At 36.8% G+C, this 20,064-nt stretch overlaps 1 protein-coding gene across 4 annotated transcripts; it reads left to right on the forward strand.

Moving 5' to 3' along the window:
- The first annotated feature begins 407 nt into the window (after positions 1–407).
- LOC146464806 (D(1) dopamine receptor-like) lies at positions 408–19,115 on the forward strand. 4 transcript variants are annotated; one of them, XM_085129318.1, is made up of 4 exons: positions 408–531; positions 759–921; positions 4,201–4,252; positions 16,943–19,115. In XM_085129318.1, exon 4 carries the CDS (start codon positions 17,276–17,278, stop codon positions 18,290–18,292), a length of 1,017 nt encoding a protein of 338 aa, XP_084985444.1. In that variant the 5' UTR covers positions 408–531; positions 759–921; positions 4,201–4,252; positions 16,943–17,275; the 3' UTR covers positions 18,293–19,115. The 4 variants fall into 4 exon arrangements, with proteins under 4 accessions (XP_084985444.1, XP_084985443.1, XP_084985446.1 ...); XM_085129317.1 differs by having other exon boundaries at positions 459–673; XM_085129320.1 differs by lacking the exons at positions 408–531; positions 759–921; positions 4,201–4,252 and adding an exon at positions 10,173–10,299.
- Positions 19,116–20,064: the final 949 nt, after the last annotated feature.

Consider the following 20,064-nt stretch of genomic DNA (forward strand, 5'->3'; position numbering starts at 1 on the left):
GTGTACATGCACTGAATAACGAACGAGAAACAAAGCGGCGACAGCAATTACAGGTTTAGCTGCGAGTACCTTTACAGTGCGAGTACTTAATTTCTCTGCATAAATTTATGATTACAATACCACAAACCAATTTCTAATTCAAGTTGGCAATAATTGCCTAATTTAAGCCATCAATTTCGGGTTAAGTAGACCCCCTCTTCATCGCTTGATCTAAGACAATCGTGCGCACATGAGTTTAAACATTGGAAACAGGAACTTTAGATACGACCAGTCCGCGGTCTAATCTTTTCATTTCGTGCACTCCAAGGATGTTTAGATAGTTTAACTTGACTAGACAAATATTTAATATGATAAAGAATGAGTCATTAAAATGCTTTCCTCCAATTACTCCTGCTTTTGTACAACCAACAAAACCGAACTTGTCACAAGGTGAATATTTTAGTTTGGAACAATTCAAATTTTCAAACAAGGCCATGAAGTCATGAAGTCGTCAACAGATGTTGAAGCAGCTGATACCTGAGGAAGAAAATAGTAAGTTTCAACTCCTCTAACCCTAACCCTATAATTAATTGGTTACTGATGAAAGCTGTGTTATAGACGATCCGCCTCAAAATACACCGCGTTCGCCGACTTCTTTAATTAGCGGAGCAAGGATCTTCAATTGACACACTCAGTGAGTAGAGTTTGAAATCATAGTTATTCATTCGGTGACTTTTGCTTCAATTTAACTAAAGGAACAAATCAATGCTTCTTTGCAGGGCTGTTTACTTGGCAATGAAAAGGCTGCTGACGAGTTAAACTTGAATCGTGAGTGGTCGAGTCTGAAAGGACATCAGTTTACCGCACGTACAACTCTGTTTCCCATTCATTCAAAGATACATTCTCGGCAAAGCTTGTTTCTTTTGAATACCTCCAATTAAGGTGAGATACGTATAATGTTATCAAAATTTTGAACTATTCATAGCTGGTGTCCAAATCTTAACATTTATAAGTAAGATTGTGAATGTTACTAAAAACATCCGGCCGCTTTTGCTAGAAAGACAGTTTGTTTCATGACAAAATTTCTGAGGTGATTTTTGTAAACATTATTGACCTTCTAATGACAATTTGCTGCTAAAAAGCACAATTTCTTATTTCCACAAATCTCGAGGTCATGTCAGGAGGGAAGCTTACAATATCTCTTCGCCTGGCTCCGGCGCCCCGGGCAGTGTAGCTCAATAACAGCCTCGAACCGGCGATTATGAGTGCTTGTTAATGTTATTTTACTGCATCAAAATATCCAAGGTTTAAGCAAAGTTGAGTGTAGATGAGCGGTTAGGGATCAAGGAAAAATAACGCCAGGTGGAGATAATATAAAAGGATGAACAAGCACGTTCAAGGCAGCGTGTATTTTTTAGGTAAACAAACACTTAGCATTGGCATGTATTACATGAGAGCCTGCCAGATAATATATTTCCTTTCATCAAGATAAAGTAATTAAATGTAAGCGACTACTATATGTATTATATATCTTTAAAAATACGAAAAACTAAACGAAAGGGCTGCACGACAAGAAGAAAAGAATGGATCTTTCCCACGTCTGTTGATACACCTTCTGTAAAAAAATTTGAATGCTAATTATATAAATACTGATTCGCTCAACGCGCGAAGTCATTGTAGTACTTAGATTACCGCACGTTCTTGAAGAAATCAGTTTGTAGTACTTAAAGTTCATTTGGAGTCAATCCATAACAGATAAGGTCAGCAATGAATGCTTTACAGGATAGCATAATCTAATCACTTCAAGGGGTGAAATTAAGCGGCTGTCTTTATAGATTTGTAATTAAAACCACTTAGCCTTTTGAAACTGATATGGTTAGAAAGTCAATTAAAAAGCAATATAAATAAACGTCATTATCAAGCGTCTTCAATAATACAAAATACCAAACTGTAAAAGTTTTCATCATGTTGTTAACCGTTATGCTCCTCCGAGCGCTCAAGTTTCGATATTAGTGGAAAAATCCCAAGTGTTTTATGTCGAATTTTAGTGACGTCGCATGTCATTATAAAAAAAAACTCGCCGGGTAATCAGGCATCTTAACCACACCGTGATACTGGACAAGAAATGCTCTTCAATTTGATTGGATTTTAATCTGCAACTTGACTCACTGAAGACGCGGCGACATATCATGTGAAATTGGGCCAAAACCTAACTGTTCAACTGTGGGAGTACACATACTTTTGAAGGAGGTAAAATATGTTTGGCCGAAAAAGTAATTGTATTGTTCTATTCCTTAAAATATCTCTTGGGAAATTTGAAGGAGTGAATAGTTCAAAATTATTTGGTGAATGGCTTTAAAGAAATTGAAATTCGGTAAAAGTATAACCACACGCACAATTATTTACTTGGCGTGAACGTGCTTCAGTGTTTTATATTCATACCTATGAACAAACATTACTTAGCAAAAAACATTATTTTATTAACATTTGTTGACACTATCAAAACTAATCAGTAAGAAGCCGTAAAGAACTCAGCTGGCCTACGTGATTCATACTGTTTAAACTTCGATGAAAACAAAGAGACAAAAAGTAGATAGAAAATCCTACGTTTCCCTGTGTCACATATTGATAAACTTGCCTAGCAACCTTTACTTGAATAAGCATCATGAAACACTTCATTCACGTTATACAGGCATATACTCACTTAACGTTAAAAAAATGGCTTCACATTTGCTGAACCATTTAATGTTTGTCCAGTTTTGCATGTGAATCAGTGTGTCGCGTAAAACGCGTATAAAGCTTTTACAACTCGGAAAATATGAATATCCCGGCTTAATTAAATTCTGCGAACTTTCATTTTTGTTTAACCTGATAGACTAGCGTCTTAAAACACATTTCATGCCAATCAGGTTCTGATAGTTAGTTACTATAATGCCGAACAAAAATTTTCACAAGCTGCTTTGTAATTACGTCTATTCGAATTTAAAGCGAAGTTACAGACAATGTCATCTCGATCGTTCGTGCAAAGAACGGTCCCTAGGGTTTTACCTACAAACTTGTAGGTTTAACTTGTCTTTACTGCGAAATAGTTTCTGCATGTGATTGTGATTTTGAAAGTTAAGATCCAGTCTGGCATTGTGAATTGGAACGGATAGTTTGCCTATTTTTATTCATTACCAAATACATTTAATTTCATCTTTACCACATGCCAAATCAAATCATTCATTTAATCGGCAAAAGGGGTTGTTGGGAATGAACCTAACCCTTGTCATAAAACTGAAATGTATATTTGTCAGAGCTTTGTAAATAACGATTAACTGCCTACTGTGATCGTGGTTTACAGGTCCCGAATTCGCATAAATTCAATATAATTCTCCCGTGTTTACAAAAACATTCAGGCCTCAAGGACTGTTTATGATGGTTTTAGTTTTCAATTGACAAACTGTCAACCAACCGCGATTTGCTCTTAAAAGCTTGCGCCGGTTCAAATTCGTGCGCCCGTATCATCTTGGTTACTATATCAAGCACTTTCGCTTGCTGAAGTAAATTCATTTTAATGGTTTCTATAACTCAAATGTCATTTGCTATTGTAGATCAGAGCATTCATAAAATTCAATAGACCCCGCTTTGTTTTCTTTTTCCGCCGCATATTTCCTGAGGTGAGCAAACAAACCTTCACAACGTAAGACAATAATAGAGAGTACCGACTCAATTTTGATGAATTTTGATCGTCACGGTGCTAGTTAAAAATTCATCCTGTTAATACAAGAAATAGATTTTGACAACATAATATGCTGGCAGTGACCGCTTCAGCTTGAAAAGCAAACACGGGTTTATCGAAGCTGACAGGAGCGAATGGGCAAGAAATTAAATTCGTGTTAAGAAGACGTGAATTGGAAACTTAACTTCTTGTTAAAATCAGATAAAATTTGCATGGGAAATTTCGCAGAAATTTGAGGGATATAACAGAACAAAGCGAAGCTTAAAGTTGAATGCCACTGTGAATGCAATCTCAAAGGACCGACATCAAAGTGGGAAAAATATCAAAAGTTTGGGGTAATATATAGCATGCTAATTGACCGGTGTGCGAAAGAAGATAGAGCCTTATGGTTTTGTTAGCAGCTTGACGGAAATTTACATGACAGAAAGAAGTATTGAGCCAGAAACCAATGTTTTGGAACAAACACTTTCATTTTCTCACTGGTTTCTCTCTTTTTTAAGAACTGGTGATTTCGTTGTTCAGACGTCGATCAAGTACACCTCACAGTTGAACGTAAGTAAACTTATCCAGTAATTTCTTTATTTTTCTGACTGTAATAACGTTTTATTTATATATATCCATAACATGCCGCCGCCATTTGGTAAGTATGAACGTGTTGCTCACAAGTATATGACAAGATGTCCGTCCCGGCAACGGTTTATATTAGTTTAGAACGCCGGGAATTTACTTTGAGTAGATTCCATGTAGGAACCTAAGGTCACGTAAACTGTCTTGACTTGAGGCAAAAAGGAAAACCGAATTACAATCAGTGGACTTGATTACTGTCTCCCAAGTCATTTGCTTGCGACTCCATCAAAAATGAACCAGTATTACGGTCCCAAAGCTAGCCTCGGAGGTAAACCTATCCCCATAATTATCAGGCGTTTGAGGTCGGTTTTTATGTTCCGCGGTTCAGCTCATAGAAAAAATTTAACGCAGAAGAAGGGTGTATCCTTGCAGGAGGCCGACTAATCAAGAGCAAAACGCAAATTCAAGAAGTTAAGCGGATCAGATACATTTCACTATCTAAGATTGTCACTAATCTAAAGATAACTATATCAAGGCTATAGCTTAGAACCTGTCTCGAAGTTTATCCGAAACCGCTGTTAACTACTTGAAATTTCGCTTATTGAGATTGCTATTGAACCCCAAGTTTTTGTTTTCTTTCGCGGGTTCTAATTTTGCTTATTGGAACGTTTGTTTTATTAAAAACCCGCAACGGTTGGTGTGGTAAAACAAATAACTCCAAGGTAAGACTCAAAAGCTCTTATTAAATAGCTGTATGGCACATCAAGTAAGCTCTACTTTATGCTTGAGAGATAATTATATAAGTGGCTTGCATGGGAGATTAACTAGAAACGGAGCCTAAGACTTTTAACTTTCCGGTAGCAAATAAAGGAACAATAAAGTACATGTTAAAATATCATCGGAAGTCGATCACTGTACACTAAAACCAATCATTTAAGCTAATAGATCTCGTTAGCGGCTTCGCTTTTAAAATGAAAAAGATGACTAGAGAACATCAAAAACTTCATTGCAACTTAAGGTCAGATTGATGGCATGCATTGTTATGGTACATAAAAACCATATTTCTTGTATGGTTGAGTTGTTAAGATGTACAGTGCCTAGGTATTCAGGTCTTTTTGAATTTCAGACCCATGTAGCAACGTTTTCTGCGTTTTTCGCTTTTTCGACCGCATGAAAGTTGGGGCGAGCTCTAAAATGGGTAATCGAAGAGAGAAAAATTCCTCTTTCCAAACGCTAAATACCTAGGCTTCAATAATTTGGAATGCCACAACTCATGACTAAAGTTCGCTCTCACTCGAAAGGTTTTTAACCAGCGGAAAGGTCAGTTCATTGTGTAGGTGGTGGCGGTGGTGGCTTGTGGAATTTTATCCATAATCCAACTTATTTTTGTTAGCCCCCTCCCCAAGAATAGCCTTTGTCGGGTGATTCCCCCTCCCCCTCCCGATGAGGAAAAGAAAACGAAAAATACCGCCGGTTACAGTTTACAAGTAGTCTTCTGCTTCGTGCGCATGCGTATTGAATCGAGAACAAAGTTGAACTGGTAAACAAGGCACGTGTACACAGGCTAGCGAACCACCAGAATTTTTACTTTTTCTTTTCTTTATTTTTCCCCCTGGAGCTTAAAATAAAGGACTTAAACAAATACGAGGTGATGGACAGCCAACGAGGAACGTCGTGATCATGAAGAGTTGGCTTTAATCATGGCAAATCCAACAAGCAAGAGGGGAAAATGTATTTTTTCTTTCTTTTTTTTTTTTTTACAAAAAAATAACAACATTTTCTTTAAAAAAAAAAACAACAACAAGAAGAAGTAGCGCAGCGCAATACAGCACAGTTTCGTAGAATAATTTGTAAGTTTTTCGGTTTAGAAACACCATACGTAACTTGTCGTCAGAGAACCTCCTTTCACAGCAGTTATGAAGGCATTCAACTCAGTTCATTTTGACCTCAAACTGTTATTATATATTCAGTGATTACTTCCAAAAGAAAGTAGTCCCCTTTATTTAAATAAAAATAAAAAGCTCACTCTGAGATTGACTACCTCAGGGGAAAACAAACAAATATAAACTCACTCTAGTTATTTTTTTCCGTTTTAGTATAATAGAGTTTGGAAAACATCAGCCCTAAATATTTATTAAAGCAAGCCATAAATAACTCCCATTAATAAATCCCATCATGAAGTCACGTTTTCAACTATAGTCATATTTACGAACCTGAAATAGAATTAGTTTCCAAAATAAACCCTCCAATAATGGGTTTCTGCCCAGAAAAAAAAAGCGAAGTGACCATTTCCCCTAAGGAATCAGGTAACTATCGCGTGCTATCGAAGGCTTCCATTTCCTTTGATTGAAAGCCTGACGTGACATTTTTTTGTTCCTCTGAGGGCGTAGTGGTGTTCTTCAATCTATTTCGTAAGTTCAGTTTTAATAATAACTTTAATTTTGAAATACGGCATTGATAACATCGGTACAAGCTGTAGCTGATAGCATTCGACACTCAGCTGGGTGTTGCAAGGAAAAAATTCAAAGCATATACGTACGTATAGGGAGTTTTGAGTTTATTGCTAGGCATGTTGAGTTCTTCCTGAAAAGTTCTTCTTAAATCAACATCTATTAAAAGGCTGGACTCCACGTGGCTGCCAGTGATCCGGCTGAGTTCATATCGATCACAACATCGAAACGGTCTGCTTATCCAAAATTTTAACGTCTTGTTGTGTTAGCGGTCAAATTTTTTTCACGACAAATGAAATTTGAAAAAAAGTAAACTCTGAAAATAAAAGCATTTTGAGCTCAGTGTTGCTGAGATAATGAATTTTCCTTAGTCTTTAATTATTCATAAGCTTAAAACTCATTAACGTTACACAAGAATACAATACTTTATTTAATAACGTAGACAACATGCTTAGCTAAAAAGCTAGATTTCAGATGTTCTACTGAAAACAGAATGCAAAAATATAATGGAAAATAATAATTAACTTGAGAAAATACATTTTAAAGACATGTTTTGGATAGTAGAGTGGTTTTCAGTTTATATTCTACGGCATTCCTGTCACAGTCCCGTATGACAAGTCTTGAGTAGATTGAAAGGGAGAAAAAAAAACCCTGGCCTGGAAATATGTCACAGCCACTAAAATAATAATAATAATAAAAACAATATTTTAAGAGGACAGCGACGGCGACGAGACCGTCAAAAAAACGATAGGTTTATTCACCAAAACAACAACTCTGCACGTGCATTATAGTATTTGGTACATTTTTTTTTGGGCCGCCAATGCATGCAGAAATAACCAATAATGCAGCTTCGAGTAACTTTAAATGAACTCAACGACCACAAAAATATTTTAAAATCGCGTGTTCAGTTAGTATGGCCAAAAGAAATTTGCCGTAAATGTAACTATTTAAATTATGCATTTTTACTTTCGTTCTGAATATAAAGAAAAAAACCTAGAGGCAATATATTCCGTAAAATATAAAGGAAATTTCTATTAATTAATGTTTAAGTGAAATACCAGTCTTATTTTATAAAGACTATTATAATTTCTGTCATAAAACAAATTTAGTAAAGACCTCAAATTTATTAGTGACTAACATAGAAAAAACATCCTACATTTATTTAATTTAGTTTGGATGTTTCAAAATGACTTGAAATAATCAACTTTTTTTCTTTTATTTTGCCACACAAAATAAGCTACAACACGAACAATTACGTCTTCTAAAAAATGGCAAGGAGACCCAAAAGAACTGGAAGGCTACGTTTTAGAGTTAATACGTTGAATGCGATAAAGCAAACATTTAGTAGTGCTTTTGTAGTGGATCAAACACGAGGATTAGTGTTTTATCCGATTTCCAAACACCAGGAAGTGGTTTGGAAAAACGGAGAGCATTTGATGTAGCTTCTCAGACCATTTAAAAATTCTTGAGGAAATTCAAAAACTTCACCAAATTTTATGATTATTAAGACTCCTTCGCAGTAGTGATTTTCTTTGTTTCCTAACCGACAAGAAAGTTTACTCGTGAAAGTTTACCTTAGAGTTCCCCAAAGTAAATTTTCCGGCAGTGCAATTACATTTAAAAGTAACTGCGAACGGGATGAGTTTGCTAACATGATGAGTTCCTTAGAATATTTCCAAAATCACGACTCTTCAATATCCAAGTTCGTTTGTAAACAGCCACTAATGCTTTTCAAGTGAAACCTTCGCAAAGAGAATCAACGTCAAGGGGCCTTTTTCTCTAAGGAACTAGCACTTTTCGCCCCCGCCAAGTCAGATTTTTTTTCCAAATTTATTTCTGATCAATTAGTGATATTTGCCAATGGTGTTCCATAAAACTGTAAATATTTCGAAACTTAACTTTCAAAAACAATAACCGATGACTCATTGGTGACGAACTGGAGGCATATAAAGAAGTTTTGGGTCCAATAATTACTTTCGACAAACGAACCCCGCGCCAGTTTTTAAGAAAAAAGCGTCCAAGAAAAATAACAGCATTAATGTTGTCTTCATAATTCAATATCCAATGTTTTATAGAATTAAAGGTTAGCAATGAAAGCATGATTTAAAATATAAATGGCATTTCAGTTGGCGTGTAATCCACCAAGATTAACGTTATTCGGGTTCGTTATTCAGAAATGCAAATTTAACTTGATTTCTTTGGAAAGTTTTATGTAAGGCCTGCATAAAATTACGCCGGCTTTTATTGTTCATGGTTCCTCATTATGTTTCCTTTGCGGATAGTGACTGTAAAATATAATGTAATCGACGAACATTAAAACTATTGAAAATCCATCCTGATTCTTCAATTCGTACATTGAATCAATGCATGTGCTTGTAAGTAATAACCTGAACCGCGTTCAAAGACTGGTTTCTACCACTGCAAATTGATTATTCATATGAAAGGTCAGTCGATAAATTCAAACGAGACTGGTTAATAAATAAGAAAATAAAAAATGTCTGTTCTTTTTCTACACCGGATCGTCCAAAGTAAACGAAAAATACATTAAGCTTGCGGTTTACAGGTTGTTCGCACGTAGTAAAACCATTTCGGTTATATTATTTATTTTTGTAATCATTAATTCAATTTATTTCAACCAGTATTAGAAACTGAGGTGCGTGCTGTTAATGAAAACATGTGTATAGTTTTTCACGAAAGGTATTACAATTACCGGCCTAGTATTCTACATGTCACCATTAGTGCACACTTGTCCTCCATCCCATTAGCTCCCTTCTGCTGGCGTGTTGATTCATGTATTTGTTCGAATCATACCATCAGATAAATCATTTATTTCAGGTGTCAGCCCGGGCGTCATACTAATCAGAATCAGTCTCCAATTTCTCTTTACAAAGATCTCGTTACAGCTTAAGAAAACACTATCGAGATAGATTCTCAAATTTGAATACTACCAGAAAGTACTCTACTCGGTGGTTTTCATTTAATTAATCCGGCATAAGTGAAGATCAGAAGTTCGCAGAGGAAAATTTTAGGACTTGAACTCTTTGGTCTGTAGTAGAAAAGGTTAAAAGGCTAACCTTGCATGTCGTAATATTTTCGGGAATTAATGGACCTGAATTCAATTATCGTATATTACTGCTCGCTCTGGGCGGAAAAACCTCTGAGTGAAAGACAAAAGTGGCGAAATAGAAAACCAATTAGAACTTAAGCAAGTTGTTAGTTCGTCCATTAAAGCCATTATTGAGGTGCACTTTTCCCTCATGAATTTCAAATTTCAGATAAAACCGGTCACTCTGAATTGAAAAAATGTAAACCACCTTTTGTTGTCGGCGTTATGTTGTCCTCGTGAAACAATCAGCTCAGAAACAATGGACACGAATTATCTTTAGTACCTATAGGTGATGATGAGTGGTTTGAAATTACGACCTGGCCGATGCACCTGCCGCTCTGGAGAATTGATTGTAAATTTTACAGTAACTCGTCGGTGGGCTCGGCTCGCAAGGAGCGTATACCGACAAAATCATTGTGTATGTGGGTAAAACATAGAAGAAGAAATTAATCTTCAGATATCACTGGTCACTGTAGGTAAGTTTGTCGTTAAAATAATTTAAATACTGTGTAATTCTCGTTGAGAGGAAGGCTCACAACATTGAACAAAGTGAAAACTAAAATGTTATACAAAAAATTATTACACATTTTTAATTCTGTATTGTACAAATAATGCATTAATTTCACCAATTCAGGTTGATTGTTGCGACGAAAATATGAAAATCTGATTTAATTTTGAAAAAGATAAAACCCGCAACTCATGCAGATATGGATGCTCATTCTTATGATATAAAACTCTCGTACATTAGTATAATGAACCCCTTAAATTGCATTTTCCACACTTTCAAATCAAGGAAAGTTAAACTGAGAAGACAACATTCACCCTACTTTACAAAAAGATAAAGTTTGAATAATTCTGATCCCACTTGGCCAGAGGTGTGTGTAGATATAATTCAAATTACGCCGTACCTTTTCTGCGCCTTCCTTCGAAGTTTTCTTTAAGACGATAGACGTCTTGTACTGATCATAAAAAAGCACCTTTTAATGAATCAAAGTTTCACTGTGATTCCCAGCAAAATTCAAACATCCAGTCGATGAATTCATTTTTTTTAACGCTAGCTATTTTTTCGATTTGTTGTCATTGTTGTTGTTGTTGTTGTTGTGTATTTTTTTTTATTTCGTAAATCATAAGCTTTTGTCTTTTAAAAAAGATAGAGATTTTTTAAGTGGATGGATTGGACGTACAAAAACAAAAGGAAACACCCGAAGAAAATGATATTAAGATTTTAAGCTTTCCACTCTTGCATTCAATCAAGCAATACAACAAATATGAGTGTAAGACTTACGCCGAGGTCGTAGATAGAATATGACAGTATAAATGCCATTCATCTCAACGCTATTTAGAAATATAGTTTTCTGTGGTACCTTCTTTGCTCATTGTTTCGAAAAATAAACTGAATTTAGCATTACTTGTAGTTTTAAACGTGAGAGCGCTTAAAGCAAAAGGATTAAGAGTGTTCACAGAAAATCCGAACACTGTCAACAACATCGCAGGTAATGATACAATCAAACGCTCATAATTTCTAAACTGACAGATCTGTGGCTTTGTTACGCCGCTACAGGGCATACGTACGGATTAATTATAAGCCACAAGCACTTTTTTAAAAACCCTTATTGCTGTTAATGGCCTGAAAAGTGCTGGTGATAAGCTTTTGTGCCCATTAGGTAAATAAACCCTGCAGGCTGTAGGCTGTCTTGTTTCTTTACCTTGTATAAAAAAAACTGTCAATACTTTGCCGTTACATTCGAACCTAAACATTGTTACGTAACGAATGGGAAACTTCATAATTAAGAAACATAACTTTCGAGCATTAAATCATTCGATTTAATTTTTACACCATCTGTTTTTCTTGACGAGAAAAAGAATTGATCTTTTCTTATAAAATTTGACTACAGTAACAACAACAACAAATGTTTGCGACGTGACGACCGATATAATAAATCAATGACGGTTATTGCATTAAAATATTCTGACTAAAAGCATGATGAATTATACTTAATCTTAACCATTGGTTTTATTTTAGAAGGTTAAAATACATTTAAAAATAAATCATAGGAAATTCTTATTACTATTAAAATTAAAAGGCATCAGAATTCTAATCAGATTTAGATAAGTTTGGTGCCGGTAGGCTAAGGATTTTAATATCAGCTACACATGTGATCTATTTCCAATCTGATAACCCACAAATGGATTTCAACTGAATGCAATCAGAATGTTTTTCACCAATGAAAGCTTTGAGTAGCAATAACATTTAATTTCTAGAGAGTTCTATCAATGTGATGGTCTAACTGCTAAACGCTAGCACTAATTTCATCGTATTAATACAAACTTCAACCACTAAAAGAAACAGTCACTGCAATCCTCGGCCGGAGTGGGAATTCAAGAGGGCTCACACGTTCACAGAGACATTAGATTCAGGTACAAAATTTTCGCACTTTTAACGTAGAATGACCAAAGTTGCTAAGGATGAAATATTCATATTTAGCTAAAGACGTTAACTCTTAATTTTAAAAATTTCGGTCCATAAAACCGCACCGTATTGATTCTACTTTTCATGCAGTAATTTCAAATACGGTTCAACACTGATTCTTTCGATTTTCATTTCGATGTTTTTTTATTCTTTTTAATGTTTTTAAAGGGGGTAAAGATTACCTTCCTCTACTTTTGTTGAGAAAGTGATAGAGCATATCCATCAACTTTTGTGAGGAGCAGATTTTCTCCGGGTACTCCGGTTTTCCCCTCTCCTGAAAAACTAACATTTGCAAATTTCAATTCGATCTGGGGAGTGTCCCTCCAATCTTTGTAATCATTTTCCTAGAGATTCGGTTCGTCGTCTTTCTTAAAAAAAAAAAGGGTAATTGTTGGAATTCTTAAGCACAACCCTAAGGGAGTGGTTGTTCCAAAGCTGCAGAAATTTGCCAATATGTAACTTTAAAAGTTCTCAACAAACAAAAGTTATGCATGAATTTTGCCTAATTTCCTTAAATTTTCTAATGATTTTACCTTCTGATGAAGCATCCTAAGTTGATTAAATTTTATTTTGTTAGGGTTCAGTTTGTTTCATGTTGTGGTATATCAACCGTTACTCAGCTTTTAACTACAATAATCATGCATTCTAAAAATATTGCGCTCCAATATCTAAATGGCACACGATTAAGACAGGAAGAAAGAAATTGGTTGTTCAGAGAATCATTACCCTTATGCAATGTTTTCACTACGTCCTATTTGTAGCGGAACACTGTTGAATCGCTTTTGAATCTGTCAATATCGGCCCCTTCCTTGATACTGTCAGATCACTCTAACTCAATTAAACTTTTAATGATACTTTATTTTGGGCGTTTCGTTATAGTATAAGGCTTTTCGGGGCGGGATGAAAACCGTAATGCTTTGAAAACACCATCTCTAATGTATACACAATCTTATGCCCTGGACCAGGACAAGGCAAAGGGAGGTGGTTATGAGGGGAGGAAGGTTTTTTTTTTCGTTATCTTTAGATGCAGCTATATATCTAAACATTAGACAGTTTCAATATCTAATTTCTCCCGTCGTCTTCGAGAAAAGATGGGCACGTGTCGAGATCGAACGGCGTCATTTGTTGTAAAATCCGGCATCCTTTACTTGAAAGCTGTCTTCGTATTTCATTGTAAAAAGGATTAAATTGATCTCTTCCCTTTACCTGTAGAAACACAGTGCAATACGTCAACTACGAAGGACAGAGATGCCGAGAGGTAAAGCAAAATTCACAGTGTTAAGATTGGGTTGACGTAATTCTAAGGACAATACGATCGTAAACTGGAACTTCTTAACGATATGTTCGCATTTCAGGGGCAATGGTTCGTTTTGGTGGAATATCTGCTTGGAAAAATAATATCCGCCTCAGAAATACGGATTAAATTGTGAACAAAAACTAGCGTTTTCTTTAGCGAAACGTCACCTCTAACTTTCGCGTAGCTGAAAAACTAATTCCGTTTGTTTTTGGAGGGCAAAGAATTCGTTAAAACTGCGAAGAAAGGCCGGCTTGCATTTTTGAAAAACCACCAGCAGCTTGAAAATTTGGGGAATAAGATTCCCTTCCCTAAAGTTTTCAGCAAATTAAAATTTAAAGGGGCACTGTTACGGAGATTTTGCTGCATGTTGGTCAAAACGCCAGGCTAAAATATTTGATTAAGAACCTCTTCTCTAACGTGAAATTGTTCTTAGAGCACCGGAGAAAGAATGAAGTGATTTTTGCGAGCAAGAATAAACCATGATAATTTTTTTAGTAATTGTTCCAAAATACACAGGAGAAACTTGAAAAAAATTGCCCAATATTTTCAAGTTGCAATCCATTGTCATCATAGCCATCCGCCGTCATAGACGAATGATATTAGTATCTGTGCACAAGTAGGGTTATTGTAAACAAAACTTAACCATCATTTTTCCGTTTACATTGATACTAATACATTTTTGGCAATTCAAATGGACACTAAAATAGGTGACACTGCCCCTTTAGGTTCAAGAATCCGAAGAGATAGAAAAAACACCGTGTTAGCTTAAAGAAATGTCCCTTTTAAAGGCTATAAAATGATGTGAAAATACAAGAAACAACATTTTAAACCCCTGCCACGTCCAGTTTAATTTTCTATTTTGGTCAATGGCATGGGACTTCACGTGACTTGGGTATCGGTCCACAGCAGAGAAAAGAAACCTGGACCTCAATCTGGGTGAATAACAACTACATATAGTTGACTACATTATCTTTACTGACGTCACTATTTAAATTTTTCCTCATAAGCATGTATCAAACAATATGCTACGAACAAATGGACAACATAACCTAAAAAAGCACTTCATACTTGGTAATCAGGGTGAATATCAATGTGACATGTTGAATATTCTCGGAGAAATTAGCTTTCAACAACTGTGAAATTTACAAATGTTTGGCCGGGTGGCAAGGGTGGCAAGATCTGCCACCCAATCATGCATTCTTTCAGGTAAAATCTTGTTCTTTTCTCAAAAACTATCTAACATATCACGCTAAAATTTGCAGCGAGTACTAAGTTTGCTGAACACTTTCAATTTTGGGAGGTATTTATTTGTGGCTAGTCTGGCGTTTATGCTAAAGTCTACTAATGAGGTTAAACATGTCAACAAAGATCCTCGCTCCTATACCAATGAGGAGGGGTTATCAAGGTAACCGGTCTATCAATACCTTTAGCAACTGAAACTAAACTTCAAGCATGTTATATATTGCCCGCAGTAGCTTGTTGATTTAATGACAAAATGGCATTGCTACTCGAAGCTTTCATTTGGCTTTAAAAATCTTTAGTGCTTGACATCGAGCGGTAATGAGTAAAAAGTAAAGTAATTTATTTAATGTCAATAACATGGGGAGTGCTTGCACAAACCTCCGAGCCAGTGCCATCAGAAGTAACGGTTTCAGACAGTTTGTTCCACGGTACATCAATTCTGTTGTCGACAGAAAGGAGATAAAGCATGAATACAATGTTACATTTCTGAAAACTTGAAATGCTAATAACACGAATGACAATTTTAATATAAATGGGTCAGCCAACTTGGATCAGCAACTTTGATAAATCACTGCATGCTATCAATCTTTTTGTCAGCGGGAATTGACTGCACTATTGGGACATTTATATAAGTTATGTCCACGGAAGCCGATAAACATTACTCGGACGAGTTAGTTGCTCAATATGGCAGCTTTATTGTTGCTTTAACAACTGTAACTTACTATACGTCTAGTGATACAGATTAGGTACACGTTTTCAAACCATATTTACACAGAGATTAGAGCTGCGAGCAAGTCACGGTTGTGGTTTTGTTTATCAAAGGTCAAGTTGAGAAAGTGGTGCGAATTTACTAACCAATCACAGAGGAGAGTAAAGCAAAACCAAAGCAAAGGCTAATTACTTCCCGGGGGGGGGGGGGGGGGGGGGTACTTCCTTATAAGCGGCTAATGGGGATGTGCCGCTGGATGGAGTCGCATTTTCATGACTGGATTGACTAGAATGGGGTTGCATTTTCAATAGAGTTACTAGAATGGGGTCGCACATTTTCGGATTTTTGGGGCAAGAAAATGCTATTAAGTAGGGATTGAAAATGGTCTCGGTTAAAAAGTTCAGAAAGTTGTTGTTTATTAAATTTAACAATCACCTCGCATTACATTCTGTTCTTGAAAGTAGATGCATAAATAGAAAGGGACTTAGTTGGGATCGCGAAAATTACATTTTCCCAAAAAGTGACTAAGATGGTGTCTATAACTGGCCACAAAATAGACTATAATGGGGCAGGGGCTCTGACAGGCCAGCGGCACATACCCAGCAAAACTGAACCCAAGTACCCCTTCCCCCCCCCCCCCCGGAATTACTTTCGGCAATCAGTTGAAAGCCGCTCTAGAAGAAGTTGGCTGCAATCTGTAATTACTGACTTCAGACATAACAAGCTCTAGATTCTTCTTGAAATCCGTTCTTGGTGTATTAAGGCGCAGCGGCTGCTGGGGTAGTGTTTTGAACGAATTTTGATTATCTTATTACAATACTTTGTGGAAAACCCAAATATTGACCACGACAGCATTCGATTGTCGCGGGAATTCACTGTTGTTAGAGTGGTACCTGTAGTCATAATCCTCAGTGCGTAAAAAGTCTTACCGTAAGATGGTAGATGCTCTCAAAGGTCAATTAAATCAAAACCAGACAAATTCTACTCTAGGCGCCATGGATGCTGAGATGATTTCGGTTTTGCGTTGTTTTGTTTTGGTTTGTCCATTTGGTGGCCAGCACTGAAAAAAAAAGAAGGACTTCTGGAGATTAATTTCATTAATAACCACAGCTGATAAATTATTGATAGACCCAAAAGCCTTGAAAGGCTCATTCAGAATTTCATTTTGTTCTTCACAAAAACTAATTGACTGTCAAATATCTTGGTAAGCTTGAATTTCGTCCTTACGAGGATAAAATGATTGTACTGCAATTAAGTGATCTTTAGTCGGTTCTTTTCATTGGATCGGTAACGAGAGAGACTTTATTGAGTTAATTACCGTGGCTCCACTTCGTGTATTTTATTCGAAATTTAAATGTCATCAAAGTACTGATGATATTGATTTCGTTTTCTCCTATGCAGGTGATTTCGGAAAAATAGCCAAACTACTGTGACAAGCTAAAATATACAAGGTGTGAAGACAAAACAAAGACAGCGAAAAAGGGTGGTGAGTGAAGCATTGCCCAGAGAAGGGGCAGCATTTTGAAGCCATCAGGGCCTAGCCGTTCTAATCGCCGAACAATACTGCGAGCTAACATCCGGCAAAAGGTACTGCCAAGTTCACAAGCTCTCCCCTAAAGCGATGATATATTAGTTTTGGAACACTGTCGGATGTGAAGGTAATTTTGAAATTGAAAATCAGCAATTTAAGGCTTGACGATCTGTTTGCGGCTTTCAAACTCTAACACCTCAGTAATGGTTTCCGCGGCGCCAACTTTGGTTGGAACCACGCAAGAAATGAACAACACAAACGAGTCGTTCCCCGACTTAAAACGCAACGGTTCCAAGCCTGAAGATGCAAACGATCCATTGAAAATTCTGTCGTTCAGTTGCTTGCTTCTGATTATAACTGCCACATTATTAGGAAATTCATTGGTGATTCTTGCGTTCAAGAGGAACTCAAAGATTCGAACGAAAACCAACTACTTCGTGGTGTCATTGGCGGTGGCAGACATTTTAGTGGCCCTGGTGTCCATGCCGATATGGGCTGCTTATCTGATGTCTAGTGTAGTCTTCAAGGAAGGTCTCCTAAAGGTCTGGACGTTCATGGACATCCTCTGTGGGGTGGCCTCCATTATCAACTTGACTGCGATTAGCATAGAGAGATACTTCTGCATCAGCTATCCACTCAATTACCACACCACAATGACGTCACGCAAGGCAATAACTACCATAATAATTATTTGGATTTTCTCGATCATCATGTCCTCTCTAAAGATTATACTGTGGAAATGGCCTCCACCGAACTATGAGTTAATTGTATGCATAAGCTGCTTCTTCGTTCCATTGATCATCATGTGCACAACGTATTGGTTCATTTTCAAGACAGCACGTTATCAAGCGCGCCAAATAGCACTTATGATAAACGGCAATGTCAAAAACTTTTTACTGGCGTCAGAAATGCGTGCCGCCAAGACGTTAGCTGTCGTGATGGGCGCGTTTGTCATAAGCTGGGGGCCGTTCTTCATTATAAACATGGTCTTTGGATTCTGCCCTCGATGCATCACACCCGAATCAGTTGTAGTGGCAAAATGGATGCACTACTCTAACTCTCTCTTCAATCCCATAGTCTACGCTTGCATGAACAAGGAGTTCCGAAAAGCATTCTGCATCATCTTGTTTGGAAGGAAACGTTGCGGTCGCATACTTCGGGGAGGCAGAAGTGAAAATTCCACCGACCAGACTGAACTAAGTCTTGGAACTCAGTTTTGAACTATGGAAGCTGTGTCAAATATCGTTATCGCAACTATCAGCTTGCAGTTGATTTGATTTGTTTGCGACTTTGATAAAAACCACAACCAAATTTAAAAATATGACACACTTAAATCATCATCTAGGCCAAACGAGGAAACTGACGCCTTCCAGCCTAGATCGCTACTGGCTTTGGTTTTGTTCCTTATTAGATGCAACACAGAATGTCTGCTATAAATAGCACGTCGTACGAGTTCGTTTAAGCAATCACAGAGCCCAGAACTAAAACGTTGACGAATTAAAGTGGCTGTGTCAAATTATTATTAGTATCCTTTAGAAAACATCAAAGACTTACTGCATCCATATAGAACGCTGAATAGTATAGCGCCCTGGGCCCTGAGTTCCTTTTAAAATTACATTTCTAAGGTAATACTAGAGAACTGAAACTATGCCTGAGTGAGAGGTATTCGATCTCGAAACCCAGGATTAAAAATTCCGTAGTAGAAGTTGAAAAAGGTTTTTTCCCTTTCGGGGGACAACTTTGTAACATAGTACCCTTTAGGACGTTTCGTCCTAATAAAGAGGTATTTTGCGCAGTTTATGACTATGTGGGAAAAGCATCACCATATCAACTTAAACTTTATTTGGCCTTGAATTATGCAGTAGCACGTATGGCTAACTTCTTCGAGCAGACTTAATAACAATATTACACCATATATTTAGCAAGGGGAACCACGCATTTTTCAGAGATAATTTAGCAACAATTAATAATCCCTTAAAGCTTTAAAATCTGTAACAATGTATGGAAGATTAAATATCTCTGAAAAATGTGTGCTTACTCCCCCCCCCCCTCCCCCCCCCCCCCAACTGTTCTTTAGGATTTCAAGGGAACCACGCATTTTTCAGAGATAATTTAGCAACAATTAATAATCCCATAAAGCTTTAAAATCTGTAACAATGTATGGAAGATTAAATATCTCTGAGAAACGTGTGCTTACTCTCCCCCCCCCCCCCCCCTTCCCAAACTGTTCTTTGGGATTTCAAGGCCCTCGCTAAGATCTTCTTTTCCCGCATAGCCAAAAACCGCACAAAAATACCTTTGAATTAACGATCGTCCTTAAGAAATTAGAGCTTGCCAGACCATTCCGAGACGCACAGAACGTGTCACTGTATACGCAGTAGCAAAAGTAGGCACCGTCCTTAAACATAATTACAGTAAAGACGATATCTCTGCCTCAAGGAGATTCACCGTATTGTGCTTTGAATGATAAAATTATAATCTTTTGACTTTTACCCATGAAGGAATGGGAATGCAAAGTAGTATAATGTATACCCGTCTTAGTCAAAAAAAGCTTTTTTTCTAGTTGTCCGCGGCAGGTTTGTCTTTACAAAAAGAATAAAGTAAAATATTATTGGCATAGGAATGGCAGCAATGTCAGTTACCGTAAACTGCCCCTTATAAGTCCTGGGCTTATACAACTTCGTAAGGGGTTTTAGATGGGCTTATAAACGGAGGGGCTTATATCCTAGGGGGCTTATAACCGGATTAAAAAAAACCGTTTCGAAACAAGCTATAGCAGTGTTGATCGAAATACGTTTATCATTTACTGATTTTTTAATTAAGCTTTAAAACGCAATAATAAATGGAGTTCATTTCAATATTTGGAACAAAATTACTACTAACAACAGGAACGAAACTGGAACTACAAGTAAAGCATTAGAAAGTTACTTTAATGGTATTTTACAATGAAGTTATACGGTAGTTATATAAAGAGTAGATGATAAAAAGGGAG

The sequence above is a fragment of the Pavona decussata genome, unplaced genomic scaffold (genome assembly GCF_977016875.1).
Source record: "Pavona decussata unplaced genomic scaffold, jaPavDecu1.1 SCAFFOLD_161, whole genome shotgun sequence".
Lineage (NCBI taxonomy): Eukaryota > Metazoa > Cnidaria > Anthozoa > Scleractinia > Agariciidae > Pavona > Pavona decussata.